The 20,234-nt window shown below is 43.1% G+C and overlaps 2 protein-coding genes across 4 annotated transcripts in view; one reads left to right on the top strand and one right to left on the bottom strand.

Moving 5' to 3' along the window:
- The window catches only part of STK26 (serine/threonine kinase 26), a gene marked incomplete at its 3' end in the record, with an annotated part of 52,160 nt that extends 44,233 nt beyond the window's left edge, over positions 1-7,927 (top strand). The window contains exons 8-12 of one of the 2 annotated variants that reach the window (XM_081846807.1): positions 649-797; positions 4,506-4,599; positions 5,537-5,599; positions 5,680-5,816; positions 6,293-7,927. In XM_081846807.1, the coding sequence (XP_081702933.1) occupies positions 649-797; positions 4,506-4,599; positions 5,537-5,599; positions 5,680-5,816; positions 6,293-6,317 (468 nt within the window). Of the gene's footprint in view, positions 1-648; positions 798-4,505; positions 4,600-5,536; positions 5,600-5,679; positions 5,821-6,292 lie in introns of those variants that run through there. The other variant, XM_081846808.1, reaches the window with a different exon arrangement.
- A 304-nt stretch (positions 7,928-8,231) lies between these two features.
- Positions 8,232-20,234, bottom strand: part of FRMD7 (FERM domain containing 7) — a 41,991-nt gene continuing 29,988 nt past the window's right edge. For both annotated transcript variants that reach the window (XM_081846761.1, XM_081846762.1), the window contains exons 7-12: positions 19,612-19,759; positions 17,826-17,921; positions 15,086-15,249; positions 14,538-14,606; positions 12,169-12,244; positions 8,232-11,103 (exon numbers count right to left, since the gene is read on the bottom strand). In XM_081846761.1, coding sequence (XP_081702887.1) covers positions 10,045-11,103; positions 12,169-12,244; positions 14,538-14,606; positions 15,086-15,249; positions 17,826-17,921; positions 19,612-19,759 — 1,612 coding nt within the window. In that variant the 3' untranslated portion in view covers positions 8,232-10,044. The remainder of the gene's footprint in view (positions 11,104-12,168; positions 12,245-14,537; positions 14,607-15,085; positions 15,250-17,825; positions 17,922-19,611; positions 19,760-20,234) is intronic.

Raw genomic sequence — 20,234 nt, 5'->3', positions numbered from 1 at the left:
TCAGACATAAAGAGAATGGAGTTGTTTGGACAAATAGTGCAATGCCACCCAATTACAAATTGCTTAGTAGTAGATGTAATCTGATCTAATGAGCCAACTTGCACTATAGCTATTGTAATTTTTTTTTTATTTTCGCAAATATCTGCATCTTGCTCTTCCACTACATTTGCAATGTTCAGCAGCTTACAAAAGTTGGGGGGAAAACACTAAAATCTAACAGATTGATGAACATGGGAAGCCAGACCATTGCTCTATCTTGCTCAGTACTGGTTGGTAGCGGCTCTCCAGGGTTTCAGGCAGGGAATCTTTCCCATCTCTACCTGGAGATGCCAGGGATCAAATTTGAGATCTTCTGCATGCTAGCAGATCCACTGTCACAGAGCTACTGTCTGTCCCCTGAGATTAAACCAATCTAAATAATAAGTATGGTAACCACAAAGGAATCCTTAGCACAGCAAATCAATCGCTATAGGGAAGGCCCCTTCCCATGTTCCAATCAGTCACGCCTCAGTCACAGTCGAGACCCAAAGAAAATCCTCAGCAGTGTATCTTAAGAAGCGGGCAGGCTGGTAAGGGAGGCCTTTATAGATAATTGTCACCATTTTGCATTCTGCTTGCAAACAATTTACCACTTCATGTCTTCTACAGCGTCCCACAGCGAAAGAACTTCTAAAGCACAAATTCATTCTGAAAAATGCCAAGAAGACTTCATATCTGACGGAGCTTATTGATAGATTTAAGAGGTGGAAAGCAGAAGGACATAGTAGCGATGAAACAGATTCTGATGGTTCTGATTCGTAAGTCTGGATTTTTGATTATTTGCCAGGAATTGGGGAGTAGGCAGGGGAGCTGTCCCAGTGGCAGGAGTTGAGGGGGTAGAGTTCAGCTCCTGTATTATCATTATTTTTATACTGCTTTCTGTTTTTAAGAAAAAATATCAAAACATCAAATAAAACAATCCAGAACAAAACATTACTGAAGAAAGTTAAATATGAAGTATACATTCAAAGCAACATAATTAACAGGAAACTAAAATGTTATCTTAAAGATCTCAAATTAAAACATTACAAAGGGGGTAAACTACAGAATGCACATTTAATGCAGCAAAGATAACCAAAACAATCTTAAACATTTCAAAAGAAAATATTAGGGAAGTCAAATATAAAATGCACATTTAAATAGCATAATTAACAAGATAAAATATTATCATATCTGCTGCTGTTGCTGCCAGTCCTGTCAATGGTGGTTCATGGTGGGCAGCAGCTGTGGAAGATCAGGCTCAATTACCTAGGTCTTCACCTAGAAACAACCAAGGTGGCCTCTTCAGCAACCTCAGCTTTTGTAGCCGGAGTCAGTCAGGGCCCCGCCTTCCCAGGCCAGGTGGAAGAAAGGGCTGCAAGGCAGGGAGCTGGTCTTCCAGGACTCACAGCCAAGATGGTCTGCTGCTGGAACTACCACTTCAGACTACTACTATTCCAGGGGTCTACAGTATTTGGCTAAACTTGCTAGCCAAACTAACATTTATGTTCACCAGGTTCCTCCCCTCAGGCATATTTTTCCAGCCAAGAGCAAAGGAAGTGCACGTATGCACACAAACACTTTTCCAGTGAGAAAAAGACAAGTAGACTCAAGGTTTCAGTTAGTGCTCTGCAGAGAAGCCCTTGTGCCGAGGAATGGCTGGAGAGCCAACCCTGCACACATGCACACCCGTCTCCTACGGCAATGAGAAGCAGAGAGAAGGCAAGTTTCAGTGGTATGCCTTTGGCTCTTTTGCCAAGCAGCATCCCCATAGTCCCATGAAACAGACAGAGGAAGCATGCGTGGCTTGGAGCAGCAGCAAGCATGCAGTCCTTGGTGAACACTCTTTTGCATCATGTTATTCAGCTACTGCTTGGCAAACAAGGTCTGAACCTCACAACCAAGCAGTGGTTGAACACACTCCTCCCTCCCCTCCATCTGTCTTGTGGGAAGTTGAGGCAGGGAGCATAGCACATGGCATAAGGACACTGAACCTCTCTGCTGAGTAACAACTGGTACAGCTCCTCCTGTCTCCTTTTCCTGGAGGGAAGAGAGGAAAGAGGAAATGACAGCTTTAGCCACAGCTTGGCAGTAAGACTCCAAGGAAGCGGTGGGAAATAAACCTCTGCCACCCTTTCTTGCTTCAAAATGGGAAAAGTCAGAGGGCTCACTAGCTTGGTCTTCAAGGTTGAGGCACTCTAGGCATGTTGGCCATACAGCTGCATCAATACCCCTGCCCACCTCTGCAACTTGGAAGTTGGAAGGAGAGCCATGTTGCATGGATAGTTGTTAAAGCCAGGCACAAACAAGTGGCCGTCTTGGAAGCATCCGTTTGCAACCTTCTGAATTCTTCTGCCTCTATCCTCAGAAAGTCAGGAGACCCTTTCCAGCAGCACCTAACCCAGGGATCAGCAAATGTTTTCTGCAGGGGGCCGGTCCACTGTCCCTCAGACCTTGTGGGGGGCTGGACTATTTTGGGGGGGAGGGGAAATACGCCCCCACGACTCTCTCCTCCCTTCTCCACAGCACCAGATGAGCCCTGGTGGCTGCTTACCTGTGCTTTGCAAGTGGCAGGGGCTGGCGGCAGCGGCAGGATGATGAGTGGCGTGAAAGGGCTGGCTCTGGAGAGGGGCTGCTCTGCTTTAAACAGCGCTCAGCACCTAGCTCCTGTGCTTTGTGAGCGGCAGGGGTTGGCGGCAGTGGCGAAGGAACGATGAGTGGCTCGAAAGGGCTGGCTCCAGAGAGGGGCTGCTTAAAATGGCCCTCAGCTAACCACGGCTCAACAAAGCCCAGCCCCCTTCCTCCTCTAGGCATGGTGGGGAGAAGCCAGGAGGAGGTAGGGAGGAAGCGCTGTCATGGTGGGGGGGGAGGATGGTGCAGCCCAAACGATCAGAATCCCTACGCCGATCCACGTGGCAATTCCCGGCAATTCCGCAGGCTGGATCCAGAAGACAATTGGGCTGGGGCCGGTCCCCGGGCCTTAGTTTGTTGACCCATGACATAACCAGTTGTAAGTGATTTATTTTTACTTTGGTCAAAAGCTACTTTGTGAACAGAAAATGATAACAGCAGACATACACACACAGTAGATCCTCTTACTTCATTTTTAATTGCCATTTGTTTTCATAAATGAAGTAAATTTAAATTGAGAGGCCATGATCTCATTCAGGGTCACTCTCTGAATTTCAGGACTGAGCCTGTGTCCACTGTAGCACAATGAGTGTGGTGTCTCTTTGTCACACTGTATGGATGTTTCCCCTTCATTTATGCTCTCTTCCTTTTCCTGAAACACTTTCAGGTTACTGCAGAATTATGTCACCTGTAGGGAGCCTGGAAACTATGCTTCTCCCAGATGGGACATTCCTAAGAATATCATATGCCCCAGGGGTGTGCTTCGTATGCACTGTAGACTGAACTTTTAGTGCTAGAACTCCAATCCTCTGGAATTAGTTACCAGCACCTAACACTTTGACATTTGGTGGCTGTTGAAGACATTTTTGTTTAAGAAGGCTTTCTGTGAAGTGTATACAGTCAGGCTTATGGGGTGTTGATACAGTTGTAAAAATGGTTCTACTGTTTGATATCTTTCTGTAGCTAACTTTTATTTAATGGAATAATACTTCAGTAACTTTTGGTTGTGAAGCAATTTGTAAATTTATAAATAAAAAGGCATCAATTTGAGGGGTTTATGCCTGCAAAAAAAGGTAGACCCTCCCCCACAATTTGGTGCGACCCACCATTTAAAAAGTTTGTGGGCTGTATTTTTTAAATAAATAAGGCACAAATCTGTTGAGGTAAGTTGAGCTGCAGAATAAATCCTGGGGTGGGGGGGTGGGGAGGGCGAGGCATTCCTGCCTCTACTATACTTCTGCTAAGACTGAAAAGTGTCTTTCATAGACTTTGCAGATCTTAGGTGCAGCCATTGTACTCAATGTCACTTTTGTCACAGATCTGATTGGGCTGTGTTTTCTTTTGGTTGTATCTGCCTCTCTCCACATCCACAAAAGAAAACCAAAAGTGCTGCTCTAAACTGGTTAAGTTCTTTTGTTATTGGCTCCAAGTCAAAAAGAACCTGGATGGGGCTGATGGCATTTCATCTGGCTTCTGATTGCCCGTTTTTACAGTACATCACCATCATCATCATCATCATCAATTTTATTTGTATATTGTCCTCCCCAGCCATAACCGGGCTCAGGGCGGCCAACATCAAAATATAAATACTTAAAATGTAAAATTCAGCAATCGACTGAAATACATAATCTAAAATGGACTGGGGGTGGGGGAAGAGCAAGGTTTGGATTCTAGTATTTCTTAGAGTTTTGTCCAGAGCTTATTGGCATCTACTTTGGAAGCAAACCTACAGCATTTTGGCCTCCTCATTTGGCACGATTTTATATTTAAGGTTTCAAGGTTTCACCAGAGACAGACCTCTGGTGTGGTAGCACAGTTCTTTAAAAGCTTCGTCTTTTTCTTCCCTTCCCCGTTAGGGAGTCTAGCAACAAGGAGAACAATTCCCACCCAGAATGGAGTTTTACTACAGTTCGGAAGAAGCCAGAGGCCAAGAAACTGCAGAATGGAACAGTACGTCCAGCCAGAATTTCTTTCTATTCTTTAAGCTCCTTGGAAGCTGCCACAGGCAGAGAGCTGACCCTTGGTGTTTGTAAAGCAGTCAGAAATGTCTCCACCCCTCTGTAGACACACAGCATTGCTCCCTGGCAATACTGACTACATTTCAGGTGGTCAGATTCATCTCTGCAGTTGCGAGGATCAGAACGATGGTTATAGTAGTGGTGATGCTTACAACTTTTATTAATGAAGACTAGGATTATCAGGACTGCAATAAAAAAGTGAACTGTGGTGTAAAATTATCTAACACTTCTGTAAATTGTGTTTAACCTACCGTATGTCCACCACTTTATTTATTGGGAGGACACACCGTAGTTTGGAGCCAGTGGAGCTTTTCTCTTCTTTCCTCGTTCATACACATTTATATTATTTTGGTTATTTATTGCTGCTATTTTGGGTCTATTTTGATAAAAGAAAAGCAGGGTGTTGATTAATAATGTAGCAAGTTCATTGGTACTCAGCTGCTAGTGGCAGCTCAGTAGATTGTCAAGTAAGTGTCTGTAGAGCATATAAAGTGTTTCCTGTGATCCGCACCCTCCCTCCAGTTGCAAAAATCATTGTGATGAGAATAAATTTTATTATTTCAGTCCATATAAGTTGTTGTTTTCTTCATTTTGGGGGGCCACCTCCAGGACTGACTTTTGGAAAAACAGCCATAAGCTGTACCCAAGTTTGCACCTGCAAGAAAAGTTGCTGCTGCAGATCTCCCTGTGGACTATATCTCTTATCAGCCCACTTTATGCCAGCATTTCTCCACACATCTGTAGGCACATATGTGAACATGAGGAGCCCCTCATGTAGTCTTGTCCATTTTTAACTGGTCCTTGGTCTCCCACTTATTTGGGGTAATTTGTCAGCAAGTGTTTGATTAATGTATCTCCTAACTTTCCAGGACCAAGATCTCATGAAAACCCTGAGCTGTTTAACGATGATAATCACTCCTGTCTTTGCTGAGGTAAGTTTTCAGTTTGAGGCACATCCAAAGCATGTACAATAAAGGTTGCAAAATTTTGACTGTTTTTGTCTGCCTCTCAGCTTAAGCAGCAAGACACCAATAATGCAAGCAGGAAGAAAGCAATTGAAGAACTTGAAAAAAGCATCAATATGGCAGAAGCAACATGTCCAGGAATCACTGATAAGATGGTGAAGAAACTTATGGAGAAGTTTCAGAAGTAAGCATATGGGTTTCATTTCTTAACCTGTGTTCTTCTTTAGGGTCTGTCTGCATTGCCTGTAACCTCATTTCCTGCTTTCTGTGTGAGTGTAGGAAAGGTAGTGGAAAAAGCACTGTTAGCAACCTTAGGAGGTGGAACTGGATTGAAAGAGTCTGGGAGGATTAATGTGAGGATGGTGAGGAAAATGAACAGTGTACATGGATTGGTAGCCTGTAAAATAAATAAATTATTAACAGTGGCGTAGCGTGGGTTGTCAGCACCCGGGGCAAGGCAAGTAATTTGCGCCCCCTAACCCGTGGATTTGCGCCCCCTAACCCGTGGATTTGCGCCCCCTAACCTGTGGATTTGCCCTAACCCCAGATGTTGCGCCCGGTGCGGCCGGCCCCCCCTGCACCCCCCACGCTACGCCACTGATTATTAACTACTTAGCTGGGATATAACTGAGCACTTTCTTCTTGTGTTTGTCTCCTTAGGTTTTCAGTTAATGACTCCTCCTAAGAAACTTTCTATCAGTGATGCTGTTCCATATGGACCCAGTAATAGCCCACCAAAACCTACTATAAGCTTGGCAATGCTTTGTTCATGAGCTCCTTGTGCCTTTTGGATCATTGCAACATATATGATGATCACAGATTTAAAAGGACTTAATTCCACTATTTTGTGATGGGTATACATGCTTTTTTGTATTTCCAGGACATTCTTTTTTGTAAAGAGCAACTTTTAATATTGTAGTTTTCACTTATTTAATCCAGTTTAAAACAAAAAACAAAAACGGTGAGGTGCAGCTTTGCTTCTAGATATAACCAGTGGAATGCCAATCTCCACACACAGGATCTGGGTTGACCAGAGATCAATGGAATGCACTTGAGTTCATAGGAAGTGCACATGCTGTGTTTCAACAACATTTCGTTACTCTCCAGAGACGAGTCTTGTTTCTTTTTATGTCCACATAAGATACAGTTCTTCTGAGTCACTAAAACTAGACTTCAAAACAGCTTTTTACAGGAAAATATACAAGAGCACCTTAACCTATAGGATGTGGCTATAGCACTTGCTCAAACACCATAGTAGTCTTTATTTAGGCCCCTGTAAATGTAATACCTGCAACAACATAGGAGCTAACTCCTAGGGGCTGAGGTCCCTTCGGCACCCCTGATAAAATATTTGAGCAGGCCAGGCCCCCCAAAGGTGGTTGGCAATGCCATTCATATGGAGGGGTGTCACCATGTCATGTGACCAATGATGGGGGGCACGGCTTTCCTGGAGCGCCCTCCCCCCGATATTTTATCCAAGTTGGCATCACCAAGCAACACTATTCTTTTGAAAAATGGGTACAGTGTTTTAGGCAGCTCTGTAATCACCTACATTTTGAGAGCAATATGTCATTAGCTTTACAAGTTAACATGTAGTGACTGATATAGCTTAGTGTACAGTTTGTACGTATTACCCTTTAGGGCAGGATTTCAAATAGTCATTCATCATGGTAAAGAAAATTTTAAAGCAATACAGATGAAGGGCAGGGGGCTTTCTGCAATAATGGACACACATAGAAATCTGGCTTAATTTAATCATTTTTTCATTCTTTAGTAAGATTCGGGAGGGGGAAGTAGCTCATTCTTTGTTTTGGGCAGGGGACCTATGGGAATACCGTGGCATGTGATGAAATACCTCACCAGAAGGTATAAGTGTGTGACACCAGCGTTTTGTGTGGTGGTGTTCTATCCTGTAAGATATTTATACACTTACGTTCTTAAAGACATTTACATGCAGTGCATTACCATGTTTAATTCCTCTTCCCCACCCCTATGTATTTTAAATACGTATTTACCAGTTAATATGCAAATAACTGAGTTATAGATATTCTTTCACAAAAAGATAGTACTGTGCAGTACAGAGTGATTTTTTTCCCCATAAAAGGTAGCTAAAATTATAAACTTGCTTTCAATTATATATTTATGGTACTGTTTAGATTGGGTAATATCTCTCCCCCCCCCTTTCAACCCAGTTTGTATATTATGCTGAAGTTTGAAGTGGGGTTGTATTTCAGTCCTTAGCTGTGGAACTGTTGGTGTAAATTTATTTTTGATAAAAAGTCTGGATGTGTTTAATTTTATGGTTTGGATCTGCACATTTTTTGTTTTTGCACAAAAGTCATTTAAAGGATTTGAAATATATCTGCCAAATATTGAAAAGCGTTAAAGGAATGCAAGCAAATACTGATTTTTTTCCTTAGTTTAAAAGTTGCCATTACATCGTTTTAAAAAAAGAAATAAATAAAGATATAAAGACACTGGCAACAGATGGTGGTTTAGAAATGCCAAGGGCAATTATTTTCAATGGTGCCTACACTGTAATATATATATATATATACTTTAACTCATTTGTTTTAATTTTAAAGAAATGTTTGTTTAAAAAAAAAAGCTTTCATCGCTATATAACTGAAACACAATTAAAATTTATATCTGAGGGGGGGAAAGTCTGGGCATAGTTTTTGAAAACAATAATGTTATGGATTAAATAAAAATATTTTTATAAATGTAAAAGCAGCAAATGTTGTAAATATACAGTTGATCTGAAGCTTCACAAAATAACTGCATCACTGAAACAGAATTCTAGTGCTCTTCTCTGTAACTCTTAGGCCTGTAAATCTGTTTATAGATGAAGCTCCTTTCAGTGTTTTTTGGGGGGCTGGGGGGAGGGCAGGCAAGGGGGCAGCAGAAGGTTGAATGGTTTAAAGAAATAAATATTTAAGTTCTGTAATCTTGTTTGGTCCTCATCCTCATTTCTGTGATGCCATACTTTTAAAGCCGTCATGTGCTCAAGGGGAAAGATGAGCATTCTGCTTTTTCTGTGCTTTGGGGCACAATCCTACATATGGTCTGTGGGAGGGTGGGCCAGGTGGGCCATAAGAGCTTCCAGGTCTCCTCCAAGGATGAAAGGAGAATCCTTGGAGAGGCTGCCTGGAGCTTGTAAGCCTCCCAGCTATGCTTGCGGAAAGCTCTGTATCCATTGCTTCTTCATTGGAACTATGGTGTCAGAGAAAGCACACACCCCATGAACACCTCTTTTGTAGAAAAGGTGGCTTTTTAATGGTGGTTTCTCTCCATTCGCCCCCGAAAGGAGACTGCGTCCCATGTACACAGGGTAGCCCAAAAGTATGCATGCATACACAACAAAGGGACAGTTAAATTTCAGGCTTGCAAGTGGATTATTTTTGAAACCAGGCGACATTTAGGACAAGGAGGCAAAAAGACCTTCCTGGCTAGCTTTTCTTTTGGGTGGTGTGCACTGACCACTTAACCCCACCAGCAGATTCCTGAAATTCTGAGTAGTTATTGTTATTGGGCAGAACCAAGAGTTAGCAGAGATTCCCAGATAAAGACAGGTTACTTTTTCTCCCAGTCTAGTGCATTATAACTTGCTTAGATATATATGGAAAGTAAGAAAGGGATCCCGGTACAGTTCATGTATTAAAAGCACTTGAAAGACCACTGCTAGTCATCATGCTGTAAAAGTGCAAAGCTTTCAGGCCTGAGAACTGTTAATAAGCAATATTTAACTTGAATCAGATATTGGTAGTACTTAGCCATGGTTACCCCGTAGCTAAAATCTTTAGTATTGCTAGATCTCAGCATTTGAAAATGGCACTTGCCCTTCTTTTTGTGATACACTTGGAATTATTAACAATACTTGTGGTATATACCTGATGGCTTAAAAAAATACATCTCCATGCTGGAACCTATGTAGAAAGAAGGGAATACTTAAATACGTGCTAGAAAATGACACACCCACCCAATCATGTCATCGTTTAGATAATTATAACAAACTAATCACCCCCTTTTTAGTCTTTCCCCTAAAAGAAAAATGTCACACTGCCAAGCTGTTTGGTGATGTATGAGCTATCTATTTGGGAAGATGAGCCATTCCCATATATCTGCTACAACACTAGTTTTCTATGCTAGGAACTATATCCTGTCGCCCCCCCTCCCCTAGTATGGGATGTGTCAAAGAGAAAGCATGTAAACTTCCCCTCTCCCCCCCATTTTTTAAATATTCTTATAACATCTCACTCACTTTCTTTTGCAGAGCCCTTTGCTTTGGTAGATTCCTCTTGTTATCAAATCCCAAAGTTTTAATTAATCATTCCTGCAAAACCAGTCATAACCCCAAGGACCAAGGAAGGACCTCCTTCAAAGATCTACTGGCATAACTCAGTCCTGTTGTTTTACGTAAAGTAATTAGATGCTCCCTGTGAAGTACTGTCCTCAATGTTGGCGGTAGTGAGACAAACTTCTTCATCCTCCCCCTCCAGCTGTAGGCTCCCTGAAGACAGGCGGACCCGTGCCCTGGGTGCTTTCACCACCCTCCCGTAGAGAGAAAAGTAATCTGGCAGCATGTCTGAATCAGAGTCGCTGGATTCTGTCCCACTGCCCACATAGCGCTCGAGGGTTCGCTGGGCCCTGGGAGGTTCTGGGAACCTTTGCTGGGCCAGCACATACTGCAAAATATCAGCCTTCCTGCTGCTCAAGACAGGACAAGGTCCTAGAGGCCGGAACTCTGAGCCATAGGGAAATCTGATCATTTTCATGTCAGACTGGCTCCAAGACCTCTTGGGAGTCTGGTCTTGAATGCTGTAGTCAAAGACGCTTCCGTCATCATCTTGCTCCATGCTAATGCTGCTAAGGTAGGTCATTCTGGGCAGGACCTCTGGTTCAGTCACTCTTGTTCTTGCCATGCCTGGGCTTCTCCTGGAAGGCTTCATGGGTGATGCACCAAGCATGTTCACCCCACTGGCTGTTTCCTCAGCAGGGCCTGCCACTGCTGTGTGCCTGGACATCTGGGAAGGCCTGTCCACATAAAAGAAGACTTGAGGAGAAGCCATGTCCAGTTGCTGGTGAGTGGGGCCCCTGTAGGGAATGTCGGTGTAAGTCAGCTGTTGCCTAGGGGTCATCTCCCTCATGTTGCCCACCGAGGTGCTTTTACTGTTCCCAGCCAGCTTGTAGCTGGGCTGGAAGGATGTCAGCGGGACCCGTTGTTCATAGATGTTGGCTGCCTCCCAATCGTGTTCCAGCTCTGTGTAGACCAACGGGAAGGTGGAGCTGCTTTGGGAATGGGGCAACAGCGTTGGGTCAGCTTCTGGCTTGGACCGCTCCAATTCATCAGCAAAGATCACTTCCACTGCAGAGTTCCTCCGCCTGCTGTCCAGCATGGGCTCAGAAGTGTGGACTCCATTGGCACTGTGGTAGCCTCCTATGGTGCCGTAGACCAGCCGCAAGTCCTCCATCTGGGGAGAGAAGAACATAATTTCACCTAAGGAACAGTGTTGTTTTAGCAAACACCCTCATCTTCATCACAAGCAAAGCGTAAGAGACGGCAGTGGTGCCCTGGAGCTGGTGGGGCAGAATGCAAGGATCCTAAGCGGTAGGTGGAGCTAGAGCCAATGATAGGGGGAACCAACTAATTTGCATCTTATCCCCCTCTTCCTGCACCCTGCTGAGTTTTGCAGGGGCAACATTGAGACTAAGGAGGAGGAAGCTGTCAGTCAGTGCCTTGCCCTGGACTGAACTTAAGTTTTGGAAAATGCAGGCAGCTTAGGGTTGGTGGGGAGTTCTCCATTCACCCCAATGGACCAGCTGACATGGTCTTTCTTTGGCAGTGCAGTCACAGAATGGTGTACGAAGCCCACACTTTGTGTACCCGTATAGCCGTCTCCCTAAGTTCTTTTGGCTTGAGGCCAATTCCCTTTCCCCTCAGACAAGGTGGTTTCCTCTCAAAAAAAGTTTTTGTTTTCTTTTAATGCACATCTACATAGCTAAGGAGTCGCCCAACCATGTAGAAATAACATTTTGTTTTCGGGTAGCCTTATTTCATTTCCAAACTGGCCATCACACACCCAACTATGTTCACTGTTAGAGGGAAGAAGGAGGAGGCAAAATCAGAATCCTGGAGAGGCCTAGCAGGCTGGCTGCCTCTGTTGTGAGAGTGTACTTTAGGATCATAGGAAACTTTTGTTTTTAAATTAACCCGTTTTCTTCTGGCCAATTGCAACTCTTGTGTACATCTTTTAATATGCCACTTAAAATCTGCCTTTTATATATTACACATTTTTGTTTTTTTAAAGATCATCTGATTCATTGAAATATTTTCGTTGATTGATCTAATGGATTAATCAACTAAAGAGTGGAGGCCTAATTGAAGCAGCAGGAGCCCTGCTGCCTGTTATATGGGAGGGGGAAGTATGTTCCCCCCTGCACCCCAAAGTAACATACACCCTGAATCTAAATAGATGAGATCCAGTCTTTTTCTTTCTTTTTCTCATATTTCTGCACCCCCCTACCCACTGACTTACTTGTTTGGAAACATCTGTAAGTAGGTCTGGTGAGGACCGGCACTGTCTTTCATGGTACCGAGAGGGATAGTGTTTCCTGCAGTTGAAATTAAAGGACAATGGTTAATGTCCAATATAATTCAAATCTGATGGCAAGGAAATAAAAGCATACAACCAAAATGCTCAAGGAGAGTGACTCTCCTGTGAAGAACATTTGCACTGTTTGGGAATTTTTAGAGGAAACGTGATGTTAGAAGTTTATAAAATTATTTGTGATACGGAGTGGGAAGAGAAAAGTTTTCCCCTTATATCACTAGAACTTGTGGGATATCCAAGGAAGGTGGAGATTCAAGACAGACAAAATAAAGCATTTCTTGACACGCAACTTGGATGGTTTTAAAAGAGGACTGGACATCCATGGAGGAGAAGCCTATTGGTGGCCACTAGCCATGATGGCTGTGCTCTGATGCCACAGGTAGAGGCAGCAGTGCTTCTGAATCTGGAGGGCAAGAAGTTGCAGGAGGGGGGAGTGTTTTGGTCCTGCTTGCAGGTTTCCCACAGGCATCTGGGAAGAACAGGTCACTGGGCTGGTTGAGCCTTCCTTATATTATGCAGTGTTCAAGCAGTCCTAATATTTATTTTCCCTTCCTTCTGACATTCTGTATATGTCTCCCCAAGTTTTTAAAAATCTCAGTGAAATCACACACAGAGAGAGAAATTAAAGCATCCTGCAACTTATTTCCCCAAGGCTTGCTAATATATTAAGGTAATTTTTTAAAGGGTTTAGCACACCCAATCAAAGGCTTGATGTAGGCAAATTTAGAATTGGCTCCCTTTTAAAAAACTTTTATTAACTTATTATACCAACACCAATACAAACATCACTCACAAGACAAACAAACAAAAAGATATAACTACACATATAGGACAAATGATACACATACGCCCCTATTTCAATTTTTATTCATTTCTATTTGACTTCCTTGAACCTCAACGCAAGTCCAGTTGTATACTTCATAAACTGTTTCTTTCTCAATTCCTCTTCTCTAGTTTTTTTTCTATAGCTTATATTTTTACACCATATCTTATTTGCGAAAATTAGTCCAGACAAGCCAAAGTATTATTTTGAGGGCACTGCTTTTTCAGGTATTCACTATATTTTCCCCATTCCTTTTGAATTTTTTGTTTGCATTGGTCTCTAATTGCCTCTGTCAGTTTAGCCAATTCTAAATGATCAAATAGCTTATCTTGCCATTTTTTTTTTTGTTGGGATTGTTTCATTTTTCCAATTTTTGGCAATTAGAATTCTTGCTGCTGCTGTCACATAAAGAAAAATTCTCTTATTTTCCCTCGCAATATCTGGCTCTAATATTCCAGTAAAAAGGCTTCTGTGTTTTTTAAAAAGTTTGTTTGAATATTTTCTTCAGCTCTTCACAAACCATATCCAAAAACCTCTTAATTTTATTACAAGTCCACCACATATGCAGCAGCGTGCCCTCTGCTTGTTTGCACCTCCAACAAATTTTTGATTTTGTTCTATCCATTTTAGATAGTTTGTAAGGTGTCATATACCATCTGTAGAACTTCTTAAGTAAATTTTCTTTGATTGCCTCACATGCCGTGAATCTCCAATTCTCTTTCCACAATTTTCTGCTAATTGAATAGGTTTACCTATATCTATTGCCCATTTCACCATTACTTCCTTAACTTATTTGTCTTTCACCTCCCATTCTAGTGAGATTCCATACATCCTAGAAATTATTTTTGTCTTATTTTGTATTAGTTCTCTGTCCAATATTGAGACTTCCTTTGCAAAACCTTTTTTGTTATCTATTTTAAACACTTCATTTAGTTGGTGGTACTGAATCCATCTTGTTAGATGATGTTAGAATTTGCTCACTTTGAGCCAGCTTTGACTGGTAAGTCACTGAGCAGTTTTGGCCTAGGCTATATAAGAGGTCACCTTCTCCCATGCAGGCTTTCCAGATCAGTACAATCAGCTGGAGAGCTTCTGCAGACCATGTAACTTTGCACAGATGTTCACTTAGCTGCGGTATGGAGGAGGAGGGCCTTATCGGTGGTGACACTTAACCAATGGAGTGGTCTTTCAATAAAAAGCAGGCAGGTACCAACACAGGGTGGCTGCTGCCAGAGTTTTTAAAAATGCTTGCTTTCCCTTTGAAATCACTTGTGCATTTAGAAGATTGATATACTTTTCACTTCTGTGAAAAATTCACGAAGTTAGTCAACTCTGAGTAAACTCCTACTGGAATTATATATGGGGCAACTCTGCTCTTGAGAACTTCACTGCCAGGCTTTTAGCTTGAAGGGAGGGCATCAAACAGAACCCTGGCAAGAAGGTGGGAGTTCTTATTGTGGAAAGATCATACCTCTCAAAGGGCAGGCTCTTCAGTTTTCCTTTTGTCCCATGTTCCAGCAGCTGCCGCTGAGTCCTTCCGCTGCCATTTTAAGGACAGGAAATATATGAAGACAGTTGTGGCATCCTCTCCCTGAGACTACTGTTGCTCACTTTTACACTACGTCAGTGGTGTAGCAGCAAATTCAGAAGCACAGGATATATGCGGGGTATTACTTGCGCCTCTGGCAAAATGTTTTGAGCCAGCGGAATGCCATTGCACAAGCTCATGCACATGCATAAACAGGTTGCTGGAAACTTTACTGCCCAATAGATGGTGTGATCTGCAGCACACAATGAGTTTTCCACTAGCACAACTGTTGCGCTGGATTCCTCTGTTGGGCAACATGAATAATGGTGATTTACATTACTTGTACCAAACCCCCAATGTGTGGGGGGGCTCCCCCCCCCAAGGTAGTGGGATAAACTGTGGGGGGGGGGAGAGAGAGAGAAATGTGCATTTGTTTCAGTTGACTTAGTTCCTGAATATGATTGTAGGTCAGAATGTCCTTCCTATCTTACCAGTATCGGAAACTGGAGCCCTTGCTGCACAAAAAGGCTTTGGGTTTTGACTTTGGCTCTTCAGAGAGTCGGAAAAAAGCATGATATTCCACACAGGTCTTCCAGAAGGCTTTGCAAGTGTCTCGGCTTGCCATGGTGAACTCCAGTGTATCCTTGCACAAGGCCTGAGGCAGAGAGTAGGGATGGGAGAGAGAGAGAGAGAATGTGTCACAGTGTCATGTAGTGTAGTGGTTAGTGTGCCACACAAAGACTTGGGAGACCAGCGTTCAAATCTCCACTTAGTTATGAAGCTCACTTCTCTCCAACTTCTAGTCCAACTTCTCTTAGCCTAGCCTACCTGTTGAGATGATGAAATGGGGAAGGGAAGAACACCCTCCAGAGGTTAGATAGATAGATAATTTATTACGGTCAAAGACCAGCTCACACCTTCAGACGTTGTGTTGGGTCTCCATCTCCCGTCAATGCAGTTAATAATTAGCAACATCAGGAGATTCCTCATCTCTGTTCCTAAGTTGCTATTGTATCATACCCCCTCATTCCTCCAAGCGCTTCATGGCAGCACACATTTCTCTGCTTCTACATCCTCTTTGCAATCCTCACAATAATTCTGTGAGGAAGGTTAGGTGGAGATACAAAAATTGGCCCAAAGTCGCCCAGTGAGTGAGTGAGTGATCAGGGATTTGAACCTGGGTCTCCCAAGTCCTAGACCCAGTGCTTTTTTTTCCAGGGGGACACATACTCTAAACATTTTATGAATCTAAGTTTGGCCTCATTGAGGGGCAGTATTTCAATATGAATAGGAAAATGAGAGTACCCCTAAAGGCTTTTTTTATAAAAAAGCACTGCCTAGACCAATAATCTAACCACTGTTTATTAAATTTAAAAAAAAAATAAAAATTGTCCAGTAGCACCTTAGAGAGGTGTGTATGCACATGAAAGCTTATACCCTGAACAAACTTAGTTGGTCTCTAAGGTGCTGCTGGACAATTTTTTAATTTTTTAATTTATTTCAACTGCATCAAACCAACACGGCTACCTACCTAAATCTAGAATCACTGATTATTAGTTCTCCGAACACATTTATGCAGTGGTTTTCCTGTGTGATGGCACCCACCAGTACAGAGCACCGTCATCTCTTTTTGTGCTGGCCATAGTAGCCTCTTTGCTCTGGCAGCCACAACACTTTTACCAAGATGTGAGCAATTGCACCTCATTCCAAATCCCCCCCACCCCGACCTTCCAAAAGTGCTGCCTTTATGCCAGGTAAGATGGAAGCCAGGCCATTCCATATACAATGACCACAACCTACCAGAATCGGCACTATAAATTTAGCCAAGAACAAGAAGAAGAGTTTGGATTTGATATCCTGCTTTATCACTACCCTAAGGAGTCTCAAAGCGGCTAACATTCTCCTTTCCCTTCCTCCCCCACAACAAACACTCTGTGAGGTGAGTGAGGCTGAGAGACTTCAGAGAAGTGTGACTGGCCCAAGGTCACCCAGCAGCTGCATGTGGAGGAGCGGAGACACGAACCCGGTTCACCAGATTACGAGACTACCGCTCTTAACCACTACACCACACTGGCTCTCAGAAGCAGAATCTGAGCCCACATTTGTGAGATTCTGAGGGATCGCAAAATGCCACACTGGATGCAGGTTACTGAGGCATCTGGGAATGTATCTATAAGATGTTTTAGATACAAAAGTCTCCTGGTTAAGAGCGGAAGCCTATTTTATCTATGAAGCTGCATCTGTCCCCAGAACACTCAACACCCCGTCATGCTGTAGCGTGATCAGCAATGAAGAGCTGTGCACATAGGAGCACCTTTGATTCTTAATGGTTGTGAGAAGCAGGGAACAGATTTAGCTCCATCCTCATGGCCTGCCTGCAACCCCGGTGCCCCCTTTGATTTTATTGAATGGCTGCCATTCATTTCCCTATGGAGGAGAAGTAAATCACTGCAGTTTGAGGATGCCATTGCAGTGGGAGGGGGAAGCAGACCAATGTCTGGCAGTGGGTGGGTGGGCCGGCCTCCTCTCTCCTGTTTATCTTGTGCACAAATACAGGAGGTGTGGCTAGGTGTATGAGAGGCTAGGTACTGTATATGAAGCAACAAAAGCCCCCCCCCAAAAAAAACCAGGTTTCTTGATCTGATGCATTTCAGACCCTACTGATCCTCCTTCTTCAGGGAAATTCAGTGAAAAGTGGAGCAAAATAGCTATCTTTTCTGTTTCTTAAGAGACAAGCGAGATGGAACATCTGAATTCTGAATCACTGTTCTCTGAATTACACTGCAGAAGGAGGACTAGTAGGGTAGGAAATGCACCGGATCAATAAACCCGCTTTTTGTCTACTCCATTGTTTCTTTGATTCTCTTTCCAGTAGGTTTATGAAAACCCTTAGAAATGTTGTGGTATAAATCAGGTATAAATCAGGCCAGTTGGCTAAGTGAGAGTATAGAAAATGCTTGAAAGGTATTTTGGAAATTCTGTCTCTTGGTCATGCTGAACTTCCAGTATGTTTGATGTCACTGGCTATTCAGTGTTGTGTGGAATTAATGCAGTGCCACTAATGACTTCTCAAGAGAAGTATGGTCCCACGTGAAGAAACATATTCCAGTGCAGTGCCAGCCTCCACATTACACAGACCACAGAAGGGACCAGAGGTAAATACATTTATACTTTAAACCAACTTGTGTTTCTACAAAACTATGTGAGGGAAGAGAGTTGCCTAGGCCGTACCGAAATGTTGGCATGGAGTTTGATCAGGAAATGCTTCCGCTTGAAGCTCAACTTGCGAATTTTGGACCAGTTGAAGGTGTTAATCTTCGTATTGCCCTGCAGAGAAAAATAGACACACTGTGTGAGTTACACAACATTTTGGACTAAGATGCCTGGATGGTGCAACACGGTCATTGTTTGCAGCCTGCAGTTCGTGTGGTGGGAGAACTCTCCAGTGTTTGACAGTGAAAAATAAGAACATTTGGGGTTAACAGCATGCAAAAAGAGAAAAAAGGGGGATCCTTCGCAATATTGTAGCAATAGTCCCAAATAACAGCCTTCTTCCAAAATGGGGTTGGATGGATCAGTCCATTTTGGTTCTTTTCCATTGTTCATTTTTCTAAAATTAAATTCATTTCACTGCACATATGAAGTGATTTTGAACATTTATTTTGCAAGTGAAAATTCATCAGCACTATATTGCAAATTTCTCCTAAGAAACTCATTTTTGTATGTAATTCTGACAAACTTGCCTGTCTAAGTAGAAGAGACTTTTGAGCCAGCAAAACCATTTCCTTTGTTAAGCTACTGGCATTGGCAGGCCAGTTAAGTACTGCTATTTACCATCTCCAAAGGCATTGCACTGTTGTGATAGAAACAAATGGGTGGGCCTTCCCCACCTCACCTGGCTACATGCCACCTCATCCTAAAGGAAGAACACCTGGCCAAGGTGTGAGTTTGGGGGCTGATGCTAGAAGCTGGAGACAGGAGGCATGTCTACTCTGTGCTGGGCCCAAGGCTGTGAACTTAGGGCTTCCCTGGAAACCTAAAGGGTAAAGATCTGTGTTCCATCCTACGCTCAGGTTATATATATGTGTAAATAAAAATGCATATCCTAAAGACACCACAGTCTCCTCTGACCTTCATTCAAAGGAAACTGAACCCTAGGTAAGCACAGGCACCCCTGGAGTCTCTCACTGCTCAGAGACCAGTGTGCATGCAATCCTATGTTATCTGCCATTTCTTCTTGACCTGGGAAGGTTTAGGTCTCCTGAGCCTGAGAAAACTCTGATCTCTGCTGATATATAACACTGGGTGGATCATGATTTCATTTTCTGGCTTCTTCCCCAGTTGGAAGTGTGTCTGCCTGGGCCGTTCAGCGCCCACATTACACAGCAAACACCAACCAAACTATGTGTTTGCTCTGCAAATATGCTGTGCTGTCTTAGTACCACGTAATTGCCCCAAAATTAGGTGACTATTTTTGGCAGAAGATTATATGGTCAAGAGATGTCTAGCTACCATGTAATGCCAAGTTTTGACATTGGAGCATTTTTGTTTCCAGGGGGAGACAGAATTGGAGACGCCCACATCAAAGGGTGCTGGAGAAAGAGGCTGGCTCTTCTTTTAAACAGCAATGGCAGCAGGGTGAGCCCAGAGCAGCGAGAAGCTGAAGCACCACCCAAGATTCATCACTAATATCTCCTTCCATGTTCAACAGGAAGCTAATACCATGAGTTGAACCTGCAAGCAGGAAGCGTTTAATTAACGATGCAAGCAACCTTGGCTGAATGGAACAGGCAACTGAATACTCATTATAGAAGGATTTGGGCCGTACAGAAGGGCACTGCATATATTTTTTTAAGCATTATATGAAGTGATGCATGGAATCTCTGTTTTGAATTTGGACGTATTGCAGAAAAGCAGTGCTTCAGCAGCACTAAGGCACTTTGCTGTGGATGCTGTTAACAGTAGCAACTTTGCATTTACCTCCTGAAACATTGACTGGAGAAGCTTTTCTCCTTACCCGCAAAACCAGGACTCCCATGTGAGTGACAGCCAAATTGATCTGGGTCCCTTCACCGTCACTGGCTGGATGGGGCCTGATCCCATACATCTCTAGCTTCCTCACTATGTCCAAGAGCTGCACATCTGATTCAGCAGGAGTTTTGCCTCTAGAAAGAAAAGATTAGTATTTCAGCACCACCATCAAGTAAGGGCTCATCCAGGGGATTCTCCCCCATCTCCACATTCAAATCCCCCATAGTCCAGATGTGTGGGGTGCTTTTCCTAACCATGAGTATCCTTGTTAGGAGTTGTTGTAGTCACTGATGATGATTAAATTTCTATACTGCCATTCATCTGAGGATCACAGGGCAGTTTACAAAATAAGAACACAGAAATATATATCATAACAAGAAACAATAACAATACTCCCCACCACATTTTTGGTGTATTTTTGGTTTCTATGGAAGCTGCCCAGAGTGGCTGGGGAAACCCAGCCAGATGGGCGGGGTACAAATAAATAACAACAATAACAACAACAACAACAACAACAACAACAACAACAACAACAACAACAATAATAATTACGGTTCAAAAGGCTACAGATAGTTTAATTAGCCAAAGGCCTAGGAGAAGAGGAAGGTT

This window comes from Podarcis erhardii, assembly GCF_964252035.2.
Source record: "Podarcis erhardii genome assembly, chromosome: Z".
Taxonomy (NCBI): Eukaryota; Metazoa; Chordata; class Lepidosauria; order Squamata; family Lacertidae; genus Podarcis; species Podarcis erhardii.
This window is presented reverse-complemented; position numbering and strand designations above follow the sequence as displayed.